At 40.2% G+C, this 19,227-nt stretch overlaps 3 protein-coding genes across 11 annotated transcripts in view; 1 reads left to right on the top strand and 2 right to left on the bottom strand.

The window, feature by feature from the left end:
- wnk3 (WNK lysine deficient protein kinase 3) overlaps positions 1-5,553 on the bottom strand; it is a 32,951-nt gene extending 27,398 nt beyond the window's left edge. For 7 of the 9 annotated variants that reach the window (XR_011177864.1, XM_069141466.1, XM_069141470.1 and 4 more), the window contains exon 1: positions 4,982-5,553. The gene's annotated coding sequence lies outside the window, so the exon portion shown is untranslated. Of the gene's footprint in view, positions 1-1,326; positions 1,582-4,981 lie in introns of those variants that run through there. The other 2 variants (XM_069141474.1, XM_069141467.1) reach the window with 2 other exon arrangements.
- Positions 5,554-7,079: 1,526 nt separating this feature from the next.
- fam3a (FAM3 metabolism regulating signaling molecule A) lies at positions 7,080-12,526 on the bottom strand. Its single transcript, XM_069140436.1, has 10 exons — positions 12,225-12,526; positions 11,663-11,694; positions 11,470-11,574; positions 11,216-11,239; positions 10,976-11,102; positions 10,589-10,647; positions 10,433-10,483; positions 10,233-10,317; positions 9,199-9,325; positions 7,080-8,227 (listed from the first exon to the last, which is right to left on the bottom strand). Exons 2-10 carry the CDS (start codon positions 11,673-11,675, stop codon positions 8,129-8,131), a joined length of 690 nt encoding a protein of 229 aa, XP_068996537.1. The 5' UTR covers positions 11,676-11,694; positions 12,225-12,526; the 3' UTR covers positions 7,080-8,128.
- A 413-nt stretch (positions 12,527-12,939) lies between these two features.
- On the top strand, positions 12,940-18,536 carry idh3g (isocitrate dehydrogenase (NAD(+)) 3 non-catalytic subunit gamma). The gene is made up of 13 exons (XM_069140435.1): positions 12,940-13,038; positions 13,259-13,306; positions 13,659-13,670; positions 15,068-15,165; positions 15,258-15,373; positions 15,478-15,538; positions 15,679-15,811; positions 16,180-16,313; positions 16,425-16,527; positions 16,616-16,762; positions 16,904-16,998; positions 17,104-17,164; positions 17,598-18,536. The coding sequence occupies exons 1-13, from the start codon at positions 12,958-12,960 to the stop codon at positions 17,697-17,699; spliced, it is 1,191 nt and encodes a 396-aa protein (XP_068996536.1). The 5' UTR covers positions 12,940-12,957; the 3' UTR covers positions 17,700-18,536.
- Positions 18,537-19,227: the final 691 nt, after the last annotated feature.

Below are 19,227 nucleotides of genomic sequence, written 5' to 3'. Positions count from 1 at the left end.
GCCACTGCCATCAGGCATCCCGTCACTGGCCCCCAAACTGTCTAGGGTTACAGCTCTCTTAGCTATGAAGGTACCCACGAGGACTACACATGTACAGTCAGTCTTTGGCAGCTGAAATATTTTCTTCAAAGTCAGAGCAGCAAGTCTAGACTTTTTCTTCAGTTTGAGCGAAGAACACTGGAACTACTGGGGACTTGTCTTGTTGCAGCTATTATCTCTTATAACACAGTCTTTAACACTCACATCAAGCCTATTGTCTCTCCAGGCTCAAAGGAAACGGGTCGGACATACAATGCTACTCGCTGTCAGTCAAAATAAAACACAATACACTGATATTAGACCAACTGCTAAGAGGCTCATGAGGAAGAAGGCAGAATTCCAGTTCAGCAACATTCCCGAGACAAAGGCACAAACTGTAATTACCATTAAACAAGTAGCCTCCCACACCTCATGTCACAATGAAACAAAACTGATTATGAAATCATGAACGCATATGGGAGAACAATATGGACAAGGCCATTTAAATTACATACTGCGCACATTACATGCAACAATGAAATACATTGTAATTTTCAATTGCTAAACTATTTATAAATGAAACATGAGATTATGGGTTTGATTGGGGCTAATCCAGTGAATCAAACAGTCCTGCTGCTGAGCTTGTGTGACCTTAAATATTACAGTTACTGCTACATTGACAAAATATTAGTGTCAGTTCCTGGAGTTTAGAGTGATATAACCAGACTGCAAATTTTTTTGTCCAACCAACTTTTTAAATGCTGAATTTCACAATCAAGAAAAGCTAAATAGCTTCACACTTAGAGAAGATGGAGCGAGTCAATTGTGTGTCAAGTTTCCGTCTTCAGTTTCTGCCAGCTACTCATGTAAATGCTGCAATAAACTAGAATACGACTGCCATGTTGAGACACGTATTACTAATCTGAGATTTAATGACAAAACGAAAGGAAAAGTGATCGGGGCAACCTAGGAGGTACATGTTTTAGTGTACAGTGAGTCCTAAAAGGTAACCCCCATGTGGGGAGCGTAAAGGGGGAGAAACAACAGGAGAAACAACAGGAGAAAGAGAGGGAAGTTGCCCCCTTTAAACAGGAGCTTATTCTCCCATGTCCCCAGGGCGAGGAGTTCCCATGAAAGCCACATACCGGACAGAGTTATCACAGTACATCAAACACGTTCAACTGCATCACTGTCTCTCACACACCCGCCCAGTCTCTCTTCATAACTCACTAACACACACTAACACACACACAGATACAGATATCAAACACACAGCAGCAAATCAGAACAAACTTTGTTGGGTCTCACTCTTGTCTTTATCCGTCTGTCCCTCTCCACCTTTTTATACACAGACAAGAACGCATGTCCCGTTTCAATGAAAGAATGCCGAAAGGAATTTCCTGACGCCAGCCGAATGACCAAGCAACCGCCCGTGTGGGCAAACGTGGTAAAAGTTGAAGATAACAAAACAAAACAAAAAAAAAGCAACACTGCAGCTAAACTGTGACATCTCGCTTCGGCTGCAAAATGACTCCGGGGCGAAGCGTTCGTCAAGTTCCCGTGTCGGAGTTCATCGTCTCTTCTTTTCTCTCTCAGCGCTGGAGTACATGAGAACTGAGCATCTGACACGCTGCACTCCGCCTGCCCTCCGAGGCTTCTGTGAGGCTCCTCCACGGGCGGAACACCTGCAGCTGCCTAATCATTTTTGGAAATGTGCAGCAAAAATCATCGCGACATCTTTTGTTTCACGAGCGCCGAAGATGCGATTTCTATTCTTATTCTCAGAAACCTGCTGAAGGCCCCCAGTTTTTTTTGTGTTGTTGTTGTTGTTATCCGCGGTTTGTGTGGAAAAAAAAAAAAAAAAAAAAAAAAAAAAGTCTGAAGCGGAGGTAAAAATAAGCCCCCGCATAACTTAAGACTTAAGATCGAAAAACAAAACGCACGTCCTACATTGCTGCCTACGACAAATACGTTGATACGCTGGCCTTTTTTTTTTTTTTTTTTTTTTTAATCAATAACTTCATGGGGACACATGATAATCCCTCAAATCAAACCGCTGCTGGAAAATTAGGCAAGGCGGACAAAAGGAAGAGCCGGGGAAGCCGTGTGTGTGTGTGTGTGTGTGTGTGTGCGTGCGTGTGCGTGTGCGTGCGTGCGCGCAGACAGCTATGTTTTTGCAATAGAGGGGCACATTTAGATGAAAAGAGTGAATAAATAGTGGCGAGGGGGACAGGAAGGGAGACAGGCAGACAGCAGAGTTTCAAACAGAGAGAGAGGGAAGGAGAGATGGAGCGAGGGGAGCCGGCGAGCACAAGGGGTGGGAAAAATGTGTGTGTGAAAGAGAACAAGAGAGAGATAAAGTGAGGGGAGGGCGGGGGAGGCTAGGGGGGAGGTGGCACAGACAAAAAAAAAAAAAAAAAAAAAAAATCGGGGGCTGGTGGGGGGGGGGGGATTTTGCCTGATAAAATATGTGCCAATGTTTGTGTGAATGAAAGCAGTGACTATAGCTAAATTTCGGCCTGAACAAAAGCGGCTACAGTTGTGTGTAGGGAGAGGAGGGGAGGGGAGCAATGTTTTTAATGGTTGGAAACACTAGGGGAGGACATTAGCATGGGAATAATTTCCGTTATGAGAGAGGGCAGTTTGAAAGGACTGCACAGGACTAATAATTAATATGCTCAAATGACAAACTTACTAAAGGAAAAAAAAAAAGAAAAAAAAAGGAAAAGAATTGAGCTCAAATGACTGATCGGTTAGCAAAAACATCAAACTTCATAACTGATAACTGTTTTAGGCATTTTTAAGCAATAAATACCAAATATCCCCTGATTACATATTCTCAAATTGAAGGATTCGCTTTTATAAATAAGAAATGCAGTTGAATTTGTCGACTGTGTAACGCAACACTCTTCGGTCCTGTGTGTAGATCAAAGATCCAAAAATGAATTAAAATGCATCTACAGCAGGCTACGATGCCAACTTTGCCATGCATCATTAATGTAACACATGAATCTTTCCTGTCTTCTTCCAATTCAGCATTACTCCCACAGAGATTTACAGATGGGATGGAGGCTGAGTGATGGGAGGAGACGGGGCAGAGAGTAGCACAAGGTCTGTGAGCTCCTGGCCAAAATTCAAAATGGGCTTGATGTCGAGCAGCAACTATTCTTTATCTCACAGGTCTACACCTGAACTCCGCAGCTCAGCTGTGGACCATACTGACAGATATAAAAACAGAGACTGTATTTGTTCAGTGACACCATGTCTTAACAGGCGCGACTTCTCTCATACAGTCACACCCGGACACATTACTGTAAGTAGCAGGTGTAAGCCCTCCGAGAGCTGACTGACTGTGTCTGCTGTTGTCACATTGAAAAACAGGCGGTGGTTTGGTTCAAACTGTGATTGTGTGGCACAATTACAATCAATTGCAGTGTTCAGGACAAGCAGCATGGCCAACACGCTACTGGGGGAGAGAGGACACTACAAATTAAACTCGGTTAACGTCTCGATGAATAGATTAGCCTGATAAAAAAAAATTAAAAAAAGTATTTGTAGAGCAGTGTGTGCAAAAGAAAATACTAACAACTCCTCCTGCTCAATGATTAGACGAGCTGTTCAGCACATGTTGCTTCCCCGTGGTGTATTGAAATCGGCCGAAAAATATCAAATGCCAGTAACTAGAATCAAACACACGCTGATTGTTCTCTTCCCATTAGGGGAACTAAAGGCTGAAAACACAACAAGGACTTTTGTCCAATCCAGGTCAAGCATGGGAGAGCAGAGTGTAGGTAGCACACACAGAGTACTGTTCACTGAGGGAGAGACGGAGAGAACATGTGTTATCTAACTCTCTTTCTTTCCCCTCAGTGAGCAGAACCAGCCAATTCCAACGGATTCCTCTAATCCAGGTGAGCAAAAGGCTCCTTAATCATCCAATGATGAGTCAGGATTACATGTCACTAAAGTGGCTTACTACTCCTGGAGCTCATATCAGCGACTGGGCCCCTTTTACTTTTGCAAATGGTCTCTGAAACCTTTCCGGATGATGCCTTACTCAGAGATCAGCAAAGTGTAGATTTCAGTGGTCAAGCACCTGTCAGCCTTTTTTTCCCCGAGGCGAGCAAGCGTCCTCCCTTAACGTTGGGAGTACACCACCGTGGCTCTCAGGACGCACTGTTTTCATCTATAAAAAGATCAATACGGGAGTTCAGGAGGTGATGGGTAGCGTTTTACATAATTTATGGATACCCAATACAATCATTACAACAACAACAAAAAAAGATTATAAAACTAATAATGCACCTCTGCGACTGACAAAAAACAGTTCCAGACGTGATGTTAGAAGGGCGACTTTTCATTTTCCAGCACAAAGAACCGATGAAGTGAAGCAAAAAAAACAAAAAAACGCAATGAACGTATGTTATTTATAGGCTACCAGCATATTCAACACGGCGACGCCTGGACGTGCACCATGTAAGTACAGCTATTGGCTACCCGGTAGCTCAGCTGACTTTGGGAAAGACACCACCACCATATACAGGGCAAAGAGCACAGTGACTGACAGCAGATCCAAAAAAAAAAAAAAAACCACCTCCACCCCTCCTCCTCCTCCCCCCCCCCCCCCCCCCCCCCCCCCCCTCCAGACCTCCTGGACCTCAGTGCCCGGAGCAGCTTTAAATGATGGGCGAATAACTCTTGAGGTGTCTTGAGGGCCCGTTTCCCCGCACGTCTGCACTTGACTTAAGTGTTTCCAAATCGGCATAATTTATTTCAGGATATTACGAGAAGGATAAACGGATAGGCGAAACATGCTGAACAGAAATAACAACGACGTCTCTCCGGGGGGGGGGGGGGTGGGGGGGGGGGGGGGGCACGGTCTTCTCGCACGCCGCGATGTTTACTGTTTACACCGTAATTGAAAATAACAACAAACAAAACAAACAAAACAAAAAACACTCACCTGAATGTTGACATCGTAGCTTGTCGGTTCCGGCGATATATATATATATAGCTAGCTAGCAAACTCACTGAAAACTGGATTTGTGTTATCTATTTACAAACGTCAGGGTTATTTACACGCGGCTTTCTGCCTACAAAATTATTTTACAGCCATTGAAAAAATACATTAAAAAAAAAAAAAAGCTTTAGAAAGACAAAAAAATAAAATAATAATAATAATAATAATAATCGCAGAAGCGTTTGTTATTTTGTTTTTTTAATCTGCTTTATATTTTACAGGCTCGCCGCGGTGCTTGAAAATCCCCACCGGAGCCGTCGAGCCTCGGGTCTGTGTGTGAGAGAGAGGCAGGCGGAGAAGAGCGCCTAGTGTCCGTGTTCCCGTTCAGACGATGCTCGCCGTTTGGTCTACAGATTTCCCCGCTCGCTGCTCGGTTTGTCGGCTCCAAGTTGCGCGACCGGCCATTCACGTGTATCCGTAAAATAACGGTGACTTATGTACATAATTTACAACGCACGACACCGACGGCCTTCAGCAGGTTCTCGTGTGAACTGAGCGCGCGCCGCCTGCCTTGCCAGTTTCTCACTTGCCACGGGGGCTCATCATCATCATCATCATCATCATCATCATCCAGAGGACGAAGAAAACCTACAGTTGCCTTAATCCGCCACTAGGGGGCAGACTACTACATGTTTATTACGTGCACGGTTTATGTGACTTTAATGCTGCCTTCACCGCTCCTCGTAAACAAGTAACAAGCCTGCAAAGGATATTAAAGGATATTAAAACACGTTATATGGTTGGCGTAGATTTGTATTAATTTAGATTCCAACTACGTCGTAAAAAAAAACAACGTTTTTTTGTAGTGATGGAAAAAGTATTCAGTAGGAGCACAACAATTTAAAAATATTTCATTCTGCCCCTCAAAACTTACTTATTGATTAAATTTAAAGACGTGTTATCAGGTCAAATAAATCAAAAGTTAAAAAACAAAACAAAACAAAACAAAAAAACAATGCTTAAAATGAATCTTGTGGATGTTATAATATATTTGGTTATATTTTAAATGAGAATTCAAGTGCAAAAAGCATTTTGGTTGAGGTTAAGCTGTCTAATTATTTACTCATAGTTTTTACTGTCAGCATTGCATCGCATAAATTGTGTTTGCAAAATGAAAAATCATTTTCAAAAACAAGTAACTAGCTGTCAAATAAAAGGAAGGACTGTAAAAAGTATAATAGTGCCTCATGAAACCTTTTAGTGGAAATGTAAAGCAGCATTAAAGTAAAGTACAAGTACCTTAAAAGTTTATGCAAGTACAGTATTTAGTAAACCTACTTGATTACTTTCCCCTTCTGGTGTATTTGTATATGGAGACATAAATGTTTATGTTTGTACAACGATACTGTATGCCCACTATATCTATCTATAATTGAATTTGTTTATTTTGATACATATCTTGTTTTTCTTGTGAGCTGTGGAACCTCTGAAAACAGAGTTCCCCTTGGGACAATAACGATTTTATTAGTTGTAATACCCCTGTTTCTATCTGATGTATTCAAGTGGAATAATAAAGTGCATGTTAAGTGGGACACAAAGACAGCTAAATAAAAACTATACAGAGTAATTATTAAAGTGTGCCTAAATGACAGCACTAAATATGATAATTAAGTCCCAGTAATAATCTGAGCAATAAACTATATCATTAATAATTTAGTAGTTGACTGTAGGCTCTTGGCCCGTTTGAACGTCACATGACGTATTGCTGGGATTCACAATTTATCTAATAACACTTGAATGCCCCATAACACATTTCAATGGAACAATGCAATTGATCGTTTGTCCTCATCTCGTTAGTGTACCGATTCAACGAGCACCATGATTTTATGCTGTCACTGAATTTACTGCCAAAACAGAAATCTTCCACATTAAGTCCGCAGCATTGATCTTCACCGGAGCATGTTGATGAGGCAGACGCCTTCAGCAAAATGAACCGAGTAACCCCAGTGAGATTTGGACTTCTGTCGCCCTCTGCTGATTCTTTTCAAAAACGACTGTTCATTCAACAATACTCGGGACCCATGGAAAAAAACAACATACAAATATTGCAGCATTTTTTTATTCATCAGTATTGTTGTCACAATACAAACAGATTGTAGTGTTTTGTAGAAAATAATATTTACACTTATGTCACAAAATAAGTAAAAAAAAAGAAAAGAAAAGACACTTAACCATACAGATAAAATAATATTTATTTAGGATAGGCTTGAAAGAGGGCAAGTGAATACATTCAACATAAAAAAAAACAAAAAAAAAACACCCACACATGTATGTTGAATCTTCAACTCAGTGGAAAAATGCTCACAGGCCTGAGACAACATTAAAACTATTGGCTTTATGATGAAAACTCAAACAATCAACCAGCTGTGTTTTCTATCAAAGTAAATAAATAGTTTTCTAAGTATTATGAACAAATATTTGACATGAAATCTGTAAACCCGTGGAAAGCAACAACTCCGGTTCATCAAGTTCTACGAAGACAATGGTAAATAACACTAGGCATAACAACTATCAATGAATATTATATAATGCAAATATATTAAGATATTCAAATATAAAATTTGTCCACAGACCTGGTGCTAAGGACTCATTAAACTACTAGAGTAACTCAAAGGTTTTTCTTAGCTGATGTGGATTAGGTTTTCCAATTCTGTAGTGTGAAACCAGTCAGTGTGTTGTTTTTATTCTGTGCAAGTAGTCAACATTTTCCAGCACAGAATATTGACAGGCAGTCTTGCAGGGAGGAAATATGTCCATTTCCTATGATGGCTTTGGAAGACCTACTCCAGCTGTGTTCATTCACTAGTCAGTTACACTTTGGTCACAAAGCATTTGCACTTTCAAGTTTCGGTTGACATGATATTGTTTTCCTTATTTCTAAAACATTACTTCAGCTTAAAAGGTGTCTCACAAAGCTTAATTCATAAATCCTCTACAACAGGTTCCAGCAATTTTAAATATATCAAGTCCAGACAGTCTTTGCATTCAACTCATGCCTCAACCATGAGAGGGAGCAGCTCCTTGGCTTTCTAGCAGTCTGTTTCGCTGATACTGCTAGGTGTAACGCATGTGAGAGAGTACCGGGCATAATTAACCTTCCAGTGGTGGCCGCAGAGGAATGCAGCCATCCATCTCCAGAGACTCCGGCCAGCCTTCATACTTGTTGCTGCTCTTACTGTTCTTCATACGCTAATGGGAGCAACCACAGACAAACAGAACTGATGTCACCAACCAAGGATCAGGTTCATAGTAGCTTCTGGATGACAGCTGATCGTACAGGATAGGTGACATCTTTTAAATCACTTTTCAAAACATTTTTAAAAGTAAAAGTTAATTATCGCACACCGTGTCTATTTTCAACATGTCTCAGCTGTTCTATTTTTACCATTGTTGCTTTATATTTTCATTGTTTGTGATTGTTTTCATGGCACTATTTGCTTTCGTTTTGAAACGTTCTTCCATGTAACGCACATGGTAACGTTAAGGCCCAACACACACAGGCTGCGTGGCATGCAATCCACTTGCGTTTGAGTGTGTCCACACTGGCAGCATGTCTCCAGCGGCGCTGCGCCTACCTGTCCTATTATTGAATAATTGAGTTTCCCTTCGATAATCGCCATGAGTAATAAATGCTTGAGGTCCAACAAGTGATGATTTGTAACCAAAAAGCAGGCATGTGATATTTGTTTGCCTTCATTCAGAGCGAGACACACAGACACAGAGGAAAGATAAGGAAGGAGAGACGGCATGCATGATATAATCAGAGTTGACAGTTGATTACTGTCATCATTATATAGTGCACGTGATCACAGATATTTTCCCTGTATATTTGTACTGGGAACCACATGGAGCACACGTGACAAATAGGGGTCAGGTCTATTCTCTGCATGACGGTATATATGCGAGGCATGACTTGAGCGTGAGACGCACTGTGCGGCTACTCTAAGCTGTTAACATGGGCTGTGAAATGAAAATCAAGACGCAATGCATACTCCATGCAGGCAGCGCGTCCCGGGCCTAAATCATGATCATACGGTTTTGTCTGGTGAGTCCTTTTGAAAATATACTTATACTATGAAACAGGAAGCACATCATCATGTCAAAATAAGCAGATCTACTTTACACTTAGCCTCTGCTCAGTATTAGTAATAATAACATACCTGCTCAAAGGGACTCTTATTCTCAATGCCCTTGGCTCCGACAAATACCCAGGTGTCTCTGAAGGCCAGCTCCTTTATTGCCGTGCTCCCCAGCTCCTCAAACAGTCGTCGAGACTCGTCGTTCATCCTGCCACCGAGAGAAAAAAAAAAAAGTTTGTCAACAGTTTAATGAACAGAAAATGTGTTTACGGAATCAAATCTGATGAGGTGCTTAAAGCAACATTGGAATTGATTTGATAACTGATAGGTTTATCTGTAACTGAAACATCAAGATTTAATTGAATTGAATCAAATTGATTGGATTATTTGGGAATGTACGCAGCCCTGTTTACAAAGCTGATACGTTTTGAAGCCAAAAGGCTTGTGAGGGAAACAAAGAGGGATTTATGATCGTGCTCATTTTGTATTACTGAAAGGCCTCAAGTGTTCAAAACTACAGAACGAAACATTAGACGTCTCATTATCACCAACGGGACATGTTGTCTTTATTATTCTTGATTGCACCGATAATGTCCTTCTGTGAACATTTTGATTTTTACAGTGTTACACCTCACACACAACTGTCCCAAATGCGAGACAAAACATCATTTTTAAAAGGACTTTTTTAATGCATGACTCCTCATGTGGCATTATTAATTGCTTGCTTGACGATACCTTTTTATATTATGCATGATTTTCAATAAGTTAGAAAATGTATGCATTTACGAGTGGAGTGTACAACGATGCATTTAGCTGTGAAGATGACAGAAGATGACCTGATAAGCATTAGCTGACGATATATAAAACTGGTTGGATATTAGCCCTGCTGTTGTCTAGCTATTTGAAATTTTATTTATTCTTCAAAATGTTTAACATTTTAACACAATAACAACAATAACAATAACATGACTTTAACACAATAACAACAATATTTATAATATGAAATGTCTTTCAATTTAGCTGACAATTTATAGGTTAGAATTAATATGAAGTGTGTCTTAAGTGAAAAGTGAGAAGTGCTGAACTAGAACTGATGGCACATCATGGATTCTTACTTTGTAGCTGCATCATCGAACGAAGCCACGAACACAAGAGTTCCCTCATGAAGCGGTCGCAGAAACTTCAACAGGTCAGAAACATCTGAAAACAAACATCAAATGAGCTGTGAACTGTGGTTTATGGGTTTTTATTAACAAGCCATATGTCCCACAAGATGGGGAATTCATAGTAGATATTAATATCTGTTTTTTATTACCTCCTGCCCACATATCAAAGGATTTTGTCTCCAAGAGCTCGCCTGTGACCCCTGGAGCAAAGACACATGACTAAGATGTTAAAATACTGTGACTAAGAGGAAATAAAATTGTAATACAACACAGTCTGCTGAAATCTAAAAGGATGACCTTCTTACCATTCACCAAAGCTATGTTTAGTCCCCTGCCAACGTTGTTCTTCACACTGCTCAACAACCTGTTAGACAGAAACACAAGCATCACACATACACATCAATTTACACACTTATTCACACTACCCAACACTGAAGGACTAACAAAACATAAAAAGGGACAAGACCACAGACAGAACTAAGGAGATGAGGCACAAACAGACTGAAACAATACTTGCATTCAGCTCCCCAGACAGACTTGGAGGCCTGGTTTTGACAGCACAGAGGAAAAAAAACAGAATAGAGTGTGAAGAAAAAAAAAAAAAAAGAAAAAAAAAAGGAAAACACCACAAAAGAGACAACAGGAGAGACAAAGACATAGATGAAGAGAGAACGTGGTAAACTAAGTCTCACATCTTGTCCTCCAAGCAAATCTTGGGGCCAATGACATTGGCAGCACCAGACACCAGACGGAAAGCCAAATGCTTTGAGGGACAGGGGGCTGAAAGTCCACATTTATATCTTCGAGGTCGGGGTTCAGCTAGAACATACAAAAAAATGAGTCAGTGGTAATAAACAGAAAGATAAGGATACAACATTATCATGGTGATACCTGACGAGTAGAACCATGTCCTACAGTTCCCTTCTACTTACCAGGCGTTGGTTCGTCACTTCCACCTGAAAAAAATAGAGGATTTACAATCGAATGAACTAATAAGAAAAACACATTTTCATACACAGACCTCTATCAAACATGCATCAAGATTTAATACGCGTGTATGGTTGATACTTACGAACATTAAATGATCAAAATTAGTCTCTAGTCACTAAAATGTTAGAAGTGTGAAAATATTTATCACCCAGAACCTCTGATAATCCAGTTACTGTTTAAGCAGTATTTATCTTACCACTGAAGAAATGTCGCACAGATGAAGCACTATCTCCTCCAAAAAGGGTGTTGGCGAGCAGCCAGGTGAGCCCCACCAACAGCAGCACAGCCGCAGCCCGCAAGCCTGTCAGGAGAAACAGTTAATGCCAGTTCAAGCAAAAGACACTTTGAAAATACTTCCAGACAACTGACATACTCTAATTTCCACCCACCTGTTAATCTCATGATTCAGTGTCTCATAGACCTGGACAGAAACATTAGAGTTGGTTAATTTCGGTCATGTTTACAATGCGTAGTTAAAAGTTTAACACAGGGGCTTTATTGTCAAAAACCCTATTATAATTTCATTTTCCAGTTATTAGAGTTTAAAAAGGACATAAAATAGAAAGGCCAACCAGAAAAAACAAACAAAATATATGCATATTTTTAGGTTTTTAAAAGAAACAAACATTACTGTGTAAACATGTAACTTTAAAGAGTTTTAAAAACTTGTAAAAAAAAAAATCTTGAGGGATAAATACGTTTCACTATTAAGACAATGAAATTAGCTATCCAATTAAATTTGGGGTTCTTTCCCTCAAAGCCTGTGACATCTTTCACCGAGAGCTTTTTTTTTTTTAGTGACCATGCAAGATGGCTCTGCAGACATGACGTTTTAAGGTTATGACATGAACCCACACCATCGGAAAGACAAGCCAAAATAGAATATGTTCTAAACGACACCATTAATCACTTTTACAAACAAACTTAAAAGTTGAAAATGGTAAATTGTACCTTATTGGTCCACGTTTCGGGCGAGTATTGCCTCGTGTTGTTGCCTTTTGCTGGGATGTACCGAACGTCAAGAGAAGCTGTTGCTCTGGTCAACCGGGACTTTTACTATTTCTTGCGCTGTTTCCTCATTGACGCGTTCCTGACGTAAAAAAAAATAAATCTTTCAGTAAAAAGACAACCCCAGGCTGATGTGGTCAGTCGAAGTTGTGTCACTGTGATTTCGACGAGCATGTGGAAAACAATGTTTGGTTTCTCCCATTTGTCTTCCGGATATATTTCCAAACCCAGCCGTGACCACAGCGGCTGCGCCAATAAGATCACGTGACCAAACTTATCTTAGATTTTAAACCATTTCTTACATTTTATTGCTGATTTGTCTCCTTAAATTGTCACAAAGTTAACTCAATAGATAAAAACTGAATGTCTAATCTGATTTAAAAAAAAAAAAAGAAAGAAAAGTAACCACAACCCCTCAACCTCGTACACGATTTTGTTCGTAAGACGGTAAAGTCATGGCATGTCCTACTCTGGCTCTGATTGGTTATCTGGTTATTATCGCCCTAACATTGACCAATTATTAGTCCTCATGCGTAAAGGTAACGACCGCAGCCAACGAAATCTAGCCAATCAGATGTCGGGTAGGGCGGGTCATGCCTTCGCCGTGTTATAATTTTTTTTTTTTTTTTTTTTTTTTTTAACTTTTGGTGCACGCGGATGCTTTTCAAAAATCAAGATGGCTGCTCACAGTGCCGTACTCTCTGTGTCCAAAATTATTAATCCGTTTCTGGGTGGACGCCTTGGAAATTCGGTTAAAGTAAGACCATATAACGTTTCCCTCGTTTTATCGGTTGTGAATGTTGGTGTGAGTGACTCTAAATTATACTCCGTTATTCGATATGAACACAAGGTCATACGGATTGATTTAAGCAAGCCATCAGGCTTCCTCCTGTTAATTTAAAATGTTTGTTAATCAGCATTATTTAAATCCACTAACAAACACTCTTGAAATGAACTGTATTCATTTTGTTTTTCAGGTATTTGGAACGACTGTGACAAGTCACAGGAATAAAACCTCGCATACTGTGAGTAAATCTGACAGTGGGGCTCAAAATCTGTCAAAACGAGCAACCTGATTTTTTTCAGTTTGTCACTTTTTTTTTACACTGAAATGTTATATAACAGTGCTGTTATGCCATAAAATCACTGCTTCTCATTAAACTCTTTATTTCCAAGCTATATGGCTTTGGATTAAATTTTGGGTGTTTTTCATTTTGGGTTCACTGTCACATGGGAGTGCTATACATCTGTTTTTTTTTTTTCTCTCTTTGGGTGGGGAAGAGGTTATACTACAACTGTATTATTTGGAGTTAACATGTTCTTCTTCCAAACTGTCAAGCTGACTCTTGTCCTTCTGCTTTCTTTGCTGTCCGTCAGGGTGGAGATATTGTAAGTATTGTAACTATGATCCAGAAGACCACTGGTATTCATCACAATATTATTACCGTCATGGAATATCACATGTCAGATGGATTGCATGGGATCTCCTACTGGGACATTTTCCACTGCTTTACAATTATCAAATTGGTTCTTGACTCACAATATTAAAGATAATAAATTATATTATAGCTGAATCGTTATATTGCCCACCCCTGAATAACACCCTCAAATACATACTTCTGTGTTGCCTTGGACCTGTACTAGTGGTTTTGTATTTTCTTGCCCATTGATTATAAACTGTGCTTTTGGACAATATTACACACGTTTTACTCTTATTGTCTTTTCATTCGAACACAGCATGACAGTTGACTTTCATATATTTGAAACTGTCAACCCACCATAATGAACAATACTCCACATGAACTATTTTCATGAAGTGACATGCATAAGCCATTTTGAAAACTCTTTTTGCTGTTTAAAAAAAAAAAAAAAAAAAAAAAAAACTCCCAATTTTACAATGTCTTTTGTGAAGTGAAATGTCTAACCAGAACTAGTCAAGATCCCCACAAGCGGTGATAGTTTTGACAAAACCCAATATAAACAAAGTTATTTTAGTAAATAACTAAGGCTCCAGTGATAAAATTATTTGGGTTTAAAAAGAGGTAAATCTTGCATTAAAATGTCTTACTTCAGTCTTTACAAACAAACACATTTTTGGCCTGTGTCGCTTGAGCTGCAGTAACTGGAGGCTTCTCTATGCACAGCTGCTTAGCTGGCATCTACCTACACGTGAGGTTCACATTTGTGAATTGGAACATCCTCTGATCGTCTGCATGTCAGGCATTTAGTGGGATTATGTAAATTGTTGCAATGGAGAACAACACTGGTTACGCTGCCCCAATCTAAACTGCATGAATCTCTGCATGCAAAGCGTTCAAATGCCGTGACACCCGCCACCATAAGAACATTCTCAACTTGCAGGAACCACTTTGTATGATGTAACATAATGTGCTTAGATTTAAAGTTCTTGGATACATGTTGCTGGTGAGTGACATGCAGGCTCTGCGTGCACAATGAACCACCACTCATGATTATTCACCTTCAGATAGAGCCATTCAAGCCAACCGGTATAAATTCCTGAAATTTTTCAATTGCAGTAAGAAGAAACACAGTAATGTCAGGATTATTTCCAATATTGTGCAGCCCTAGTCTTACATCTGTGCAAAGTGATGTTCATATAACACTGACATTTAACTTTAAAAGTGGGAGGCTGGAAATCAAATTCAATCATATGGTAGTATATCTGCAAATTTACATTGGGTATTTGTTGATATGGGTAAAAAAAAAAAAATTTGCAAAATCACTCGTGTTGGTCATCGCAGTGAATAATGTGTTAAATATTACAGCCCCCTCCTGCAAAGTATGGAGGCAGACATACTGTGACCCTCATACCTGGAGATGGAATCGGTCCAGAGCTTCTCAGTCATGTCAGAGAGGTTTTCAGGTTGGTTAGACTTTATCTAAATCTTGACCGAAAGTATCAGCTACAGACAGGCGAGGGATGCCTCTAATGTGTGGTTTGTAATTGTGCTGCAGGTTCAGCTGCGTGCCCGTGGACTTTGAGGTGGTGCACGTCAACTCTGCTGTGGAGACGGAGGACGATATCAATAATGCCATCACAGCCATCCGCCGTAATGGAGTTGCCCTTAAAGGTAAGCAAGGACATGAAAAGCAGGGCACGGCTGTAAGCAGCATGTCGCTTATAGTATGACTATGACACTGTAATTTAACTTAAATTGCTCAACTCTTCTGGCAGGCAACATAGAAACCAAACATACCATGCCGCCATCTGTCAAATCCAGAAACAATCTCCTGCGGTAAGTGTAAATAAAATATTCATTTCCCTTGATGAAAGGCCCTTGTTTGCCAGATGGCTCACACATCTTCCATAATTTGGTCCTTTGTGTCCGTGGGAGTCATTGTTTTCTCCCTCTCCCTCTCGTTCCATTTCCAACAGCACAAGCTTAGACCTGTACGCCAACGTGATGCACTGTCAGTCCCTCCCCGGAGTCCAGACTCGCCACAAGAACATTGACATCATGATCATCAGGGAGAACACCGAGGGAGAGTACAGCAGTCTGGAGCACGAGGTCAGACAGAACAGAGAAAACAATCAATTCTTCTGTCTGCTGAAATACATGCGCCCTCCTTTAGAAAGACCTCTTTCCTCTTTTGTTCTTTTTTGAAATGGTGGTTCGGTACCGTCCATACACTTTCGAATATACAGAATTTGCAAAGGGAAATAATGATGCAGAAACTATTGATGTGACACACTTGGATCAATACTGACCTTATTAAAGAGACTAATATTGGATAGACGTGGTCAATCACCAACAGACACAGTATGAAATAATAAGTACATTGTATTATCATTTATTTATTATTATTTTATGTTTCAACTCTTAATGTTGAACTTTAGTCTTGATTTATTTGTTATTCTCCCCACTGTATTCTTCAGAGTGTATCAGGGGTGGTGGAGAGTCTGAAGATCATCACCAGGAACAATTCCTTCAGGATTGCTGATTATGCTTTCCGACTGGCCAGAGAGAAAGGTCGCCGCAGGGTCACTGCCGTACACAAGGCTAACATCATGTAAGGTCCTTGGTGGCAAATGTATCCTGTCAGAGCTGTCTGGCCCTCTGAGTCTTGCATAACGTTCTTCTGGTGCTCAAAATGTTGAGTGTAGCATGTGTGCTTCCACAGGAAGCTCGGTGATGGCTTGTTCCTGCAGTGTTGCAGGGAAGTAGCCTCTGGTTACCCAGACATCACATTTGACAGCATGATTGTGGACAACACCACCATGCAGGTGATAACGTTTATAACATTTCACGGCATTAAAGGAGCGTTTGCAGATGTTCCTTGATCTAAATCATTTTGCTGCCTCCGTTTTATAGCTGGTGTCCAAACCGCAGCAGTTTGATGTGATGGTGATGCCTAATCTGTATGGAAACGTGGTGAGCAACGTGTGCGCTGGCCTGGTGGGAGGGCCTGGCCTCGTGCCTGGGGCCAATTATGGTCGGGACTATGCTGTCTTTGAAACGGTAAGTGTTTAGAAAATTAGCAGGCTGGTAGGACACTGTTCCCTTTGATTTCGGCTGCATGAAAATGTATGAGTCATGTCTGCCTGATATATTATAATTCAGAGAGATTCACCTCTATCTTGCCCTTTTCTGAAATTCAAGGCCACGAGGAACACAGGAAAAAGTATTGCAAATAGGAACATAGCCAACCCTACTGCCATGCTGCTCGCTGGCTGCATGATGCTGGACCACTTGAAGTAAGCGTATAAAATACCTGTTTCCCTGCCATTTCATCCCAGATGTAATGTTGCGACTGTGCTATACTTGTAACGTGAACAATTCTTTCTCGTGTACGTCTCCAGGCTTTACGAATACGCAACTTTGCTCCGAAATGCCATCCTCACCACGATGAATGAGACCAGGGTGAGTCTCCCATCACCGATAGGCCCATCCCCTCACCTGTCATGCTGCCATAAAGCTAACAGGCCATCATTGTCGGATTAGAGGATTAGAGGCCCTGGTGGCCGGTCTGGCACGCTTCCTAAAAAGCATCACAATGCATTCACACAAAGCAGCATTGTGTCCTTTCACTGTCCCAAAGCTTGAACAAAGTTCTACACTGTATGGTATCTGATGTTACATTGTATGTCTGTGGCATTAATTATGGTATTTAAATACCTGATCTGGAAACTGATTGCTACTTACCGACAGTTAAAAACACAATGCGGCTCTCCACATACAGTATGTGGCAGGAAACATATTGCACAATGATACAATTTCAGGGTTGAATTAACTGTTAATTATTTTATTATAATTTTGGACCATGTTTGTCAGCACCCTGTTCTTTTTCTTGCAGTTGCACACGGCTGATATCGGAGGTCAGGGCACCACATCAGAGGTGGTCCATACCATCATGAGGCTCATCCAGAGTAATGGACAACTGACGGCAGAGTTCTAAACCAGTACTGTGGACCCCCCCCCCCCCTTCTCCAAACACACACACTCACTCACTTATCAGTGGTGTGAGTTTAAACAGGTACCTGGGGCAGGTGTACAGGATGTCCATGCATGTCTGTTTCCATGGCGTCGGGCCTTTTTCCTCGTGAGCATGTTTTACCGATCAATTAACTATACAAACGACCAAATATCCACCCGTGTCTTTCACTTATAATAATAACCAATACTGGACTCATTTTAAAACGGTTTATATTGGATAAACCTCCATTATCACTCTTTGTAGTTATTAAATCCTTCTGTCAGGAGAGGTTTTACTGCTGGAATTAATGAGGTGAATATCTGTGTCCTTACATACTGTTTTAAAACGCCCTTTTACAGTTTGTCTGACACCAACCACACACCAAGCTCAGAATGATTTATAATATGAAAATAAGGACATAAGATTGTCCACTCTACAGAATGGATTATTTATTTTTCAAATTATGACCATGTTACAGCCTTTTCAATCAACCGAAATGTGCAATTTTTTTTTTTAATTTTTTTTTTATGGTTTAACTTTTTTTTGTCATACTGTAACTTAAATTTCAAATTGCCTATTAAATACTGTTATGCCCTCTATGTTCACATCATTTTAACTGTATTTCATTTATAGTGTATCATCAGAGTCGTTGAATATCTACGCTTGTGCCATAACCTTCTTCTCAAGGTTACTGTTGTCTTTCAATTTAAACGGGAAACTGCTCTTAAAGCCTGAAATGAAAAGACCGGTTTCATCATTTTTGTGGATGGGCATATATACTGTATAACATCAATAAAGAAATACGCTAAATTATCTTAATCATTCTGGGGACATGTTTGAATTTAAAAGTAAAGTAAAAAGATTTCTGTATACACAGAAACCATCTCATTAGATTCACCTAACTAAAATGAATGTGGTCCAATTAACAAGTCCTGCAAATTTTAGAGACTGCAGTTTGTGGTGCTGTTGAATTGTATTAAACTCCTGGCAGGTGTTGCTGCTGACAGTTGTATTAGACTAATTTCATAATAAGCTGATTACCGAGTTAATAGATCTTTTATAAAACAGGAAGGTGTTATTGCTAAGATCCGTTATCTCCATTCGTTGCCTCGGTTTCCAAGAAAAGCTCTGTTGTGGCCTCCTGCTGGGGATAAAGATTATTTTGCTCCAAATAAAATAAAGCTCACTGTTCCCTTCCGTTTGTTTTACAATGTCATGCTCCGTCAGCATCTTACAACACTGGATAGCAAACTGCCCTTTTACATTTCACCACTAGGTGGCAACACCACTTTCTGCAGCTACCATGAACTAAACTTGGAGCTGAAATATTCCCAGATGTATGCATATGTGCTCCATTCATACACTGTGGTGCAAGACAAAATGCAGACTCTACTGTATGTGCTAGTATCACTATATGTTATTTTTGTGTTGCTCAAAAGCTGCAGGGAACTTGTAGATGCAAGAATCTCTGGCAGGCAGACTCCTCCACATAATTAAGAATTTGAATAAT

This window comes from Embiotoca jacksoni, unplaced genomic scaffold (assembly GCF_022577435.1).
Source record: "Embiotoca jacksoni isolate LCO1_2020_lvr unplaced genomic scaffold, fEmbJac1.0.p SCAF_9, whole genome shotgun sequence".
NCBI classification, from domain to species: domain Eukaryota; kingdom Metazoa; phylum Chordata; class Actinopteri; family Embiotocidae; genus Embiotoca; species Embiotoca jacksoni.
This window is presented reverse-complemented; position numbering and strand designations above follow the sequence as displayed.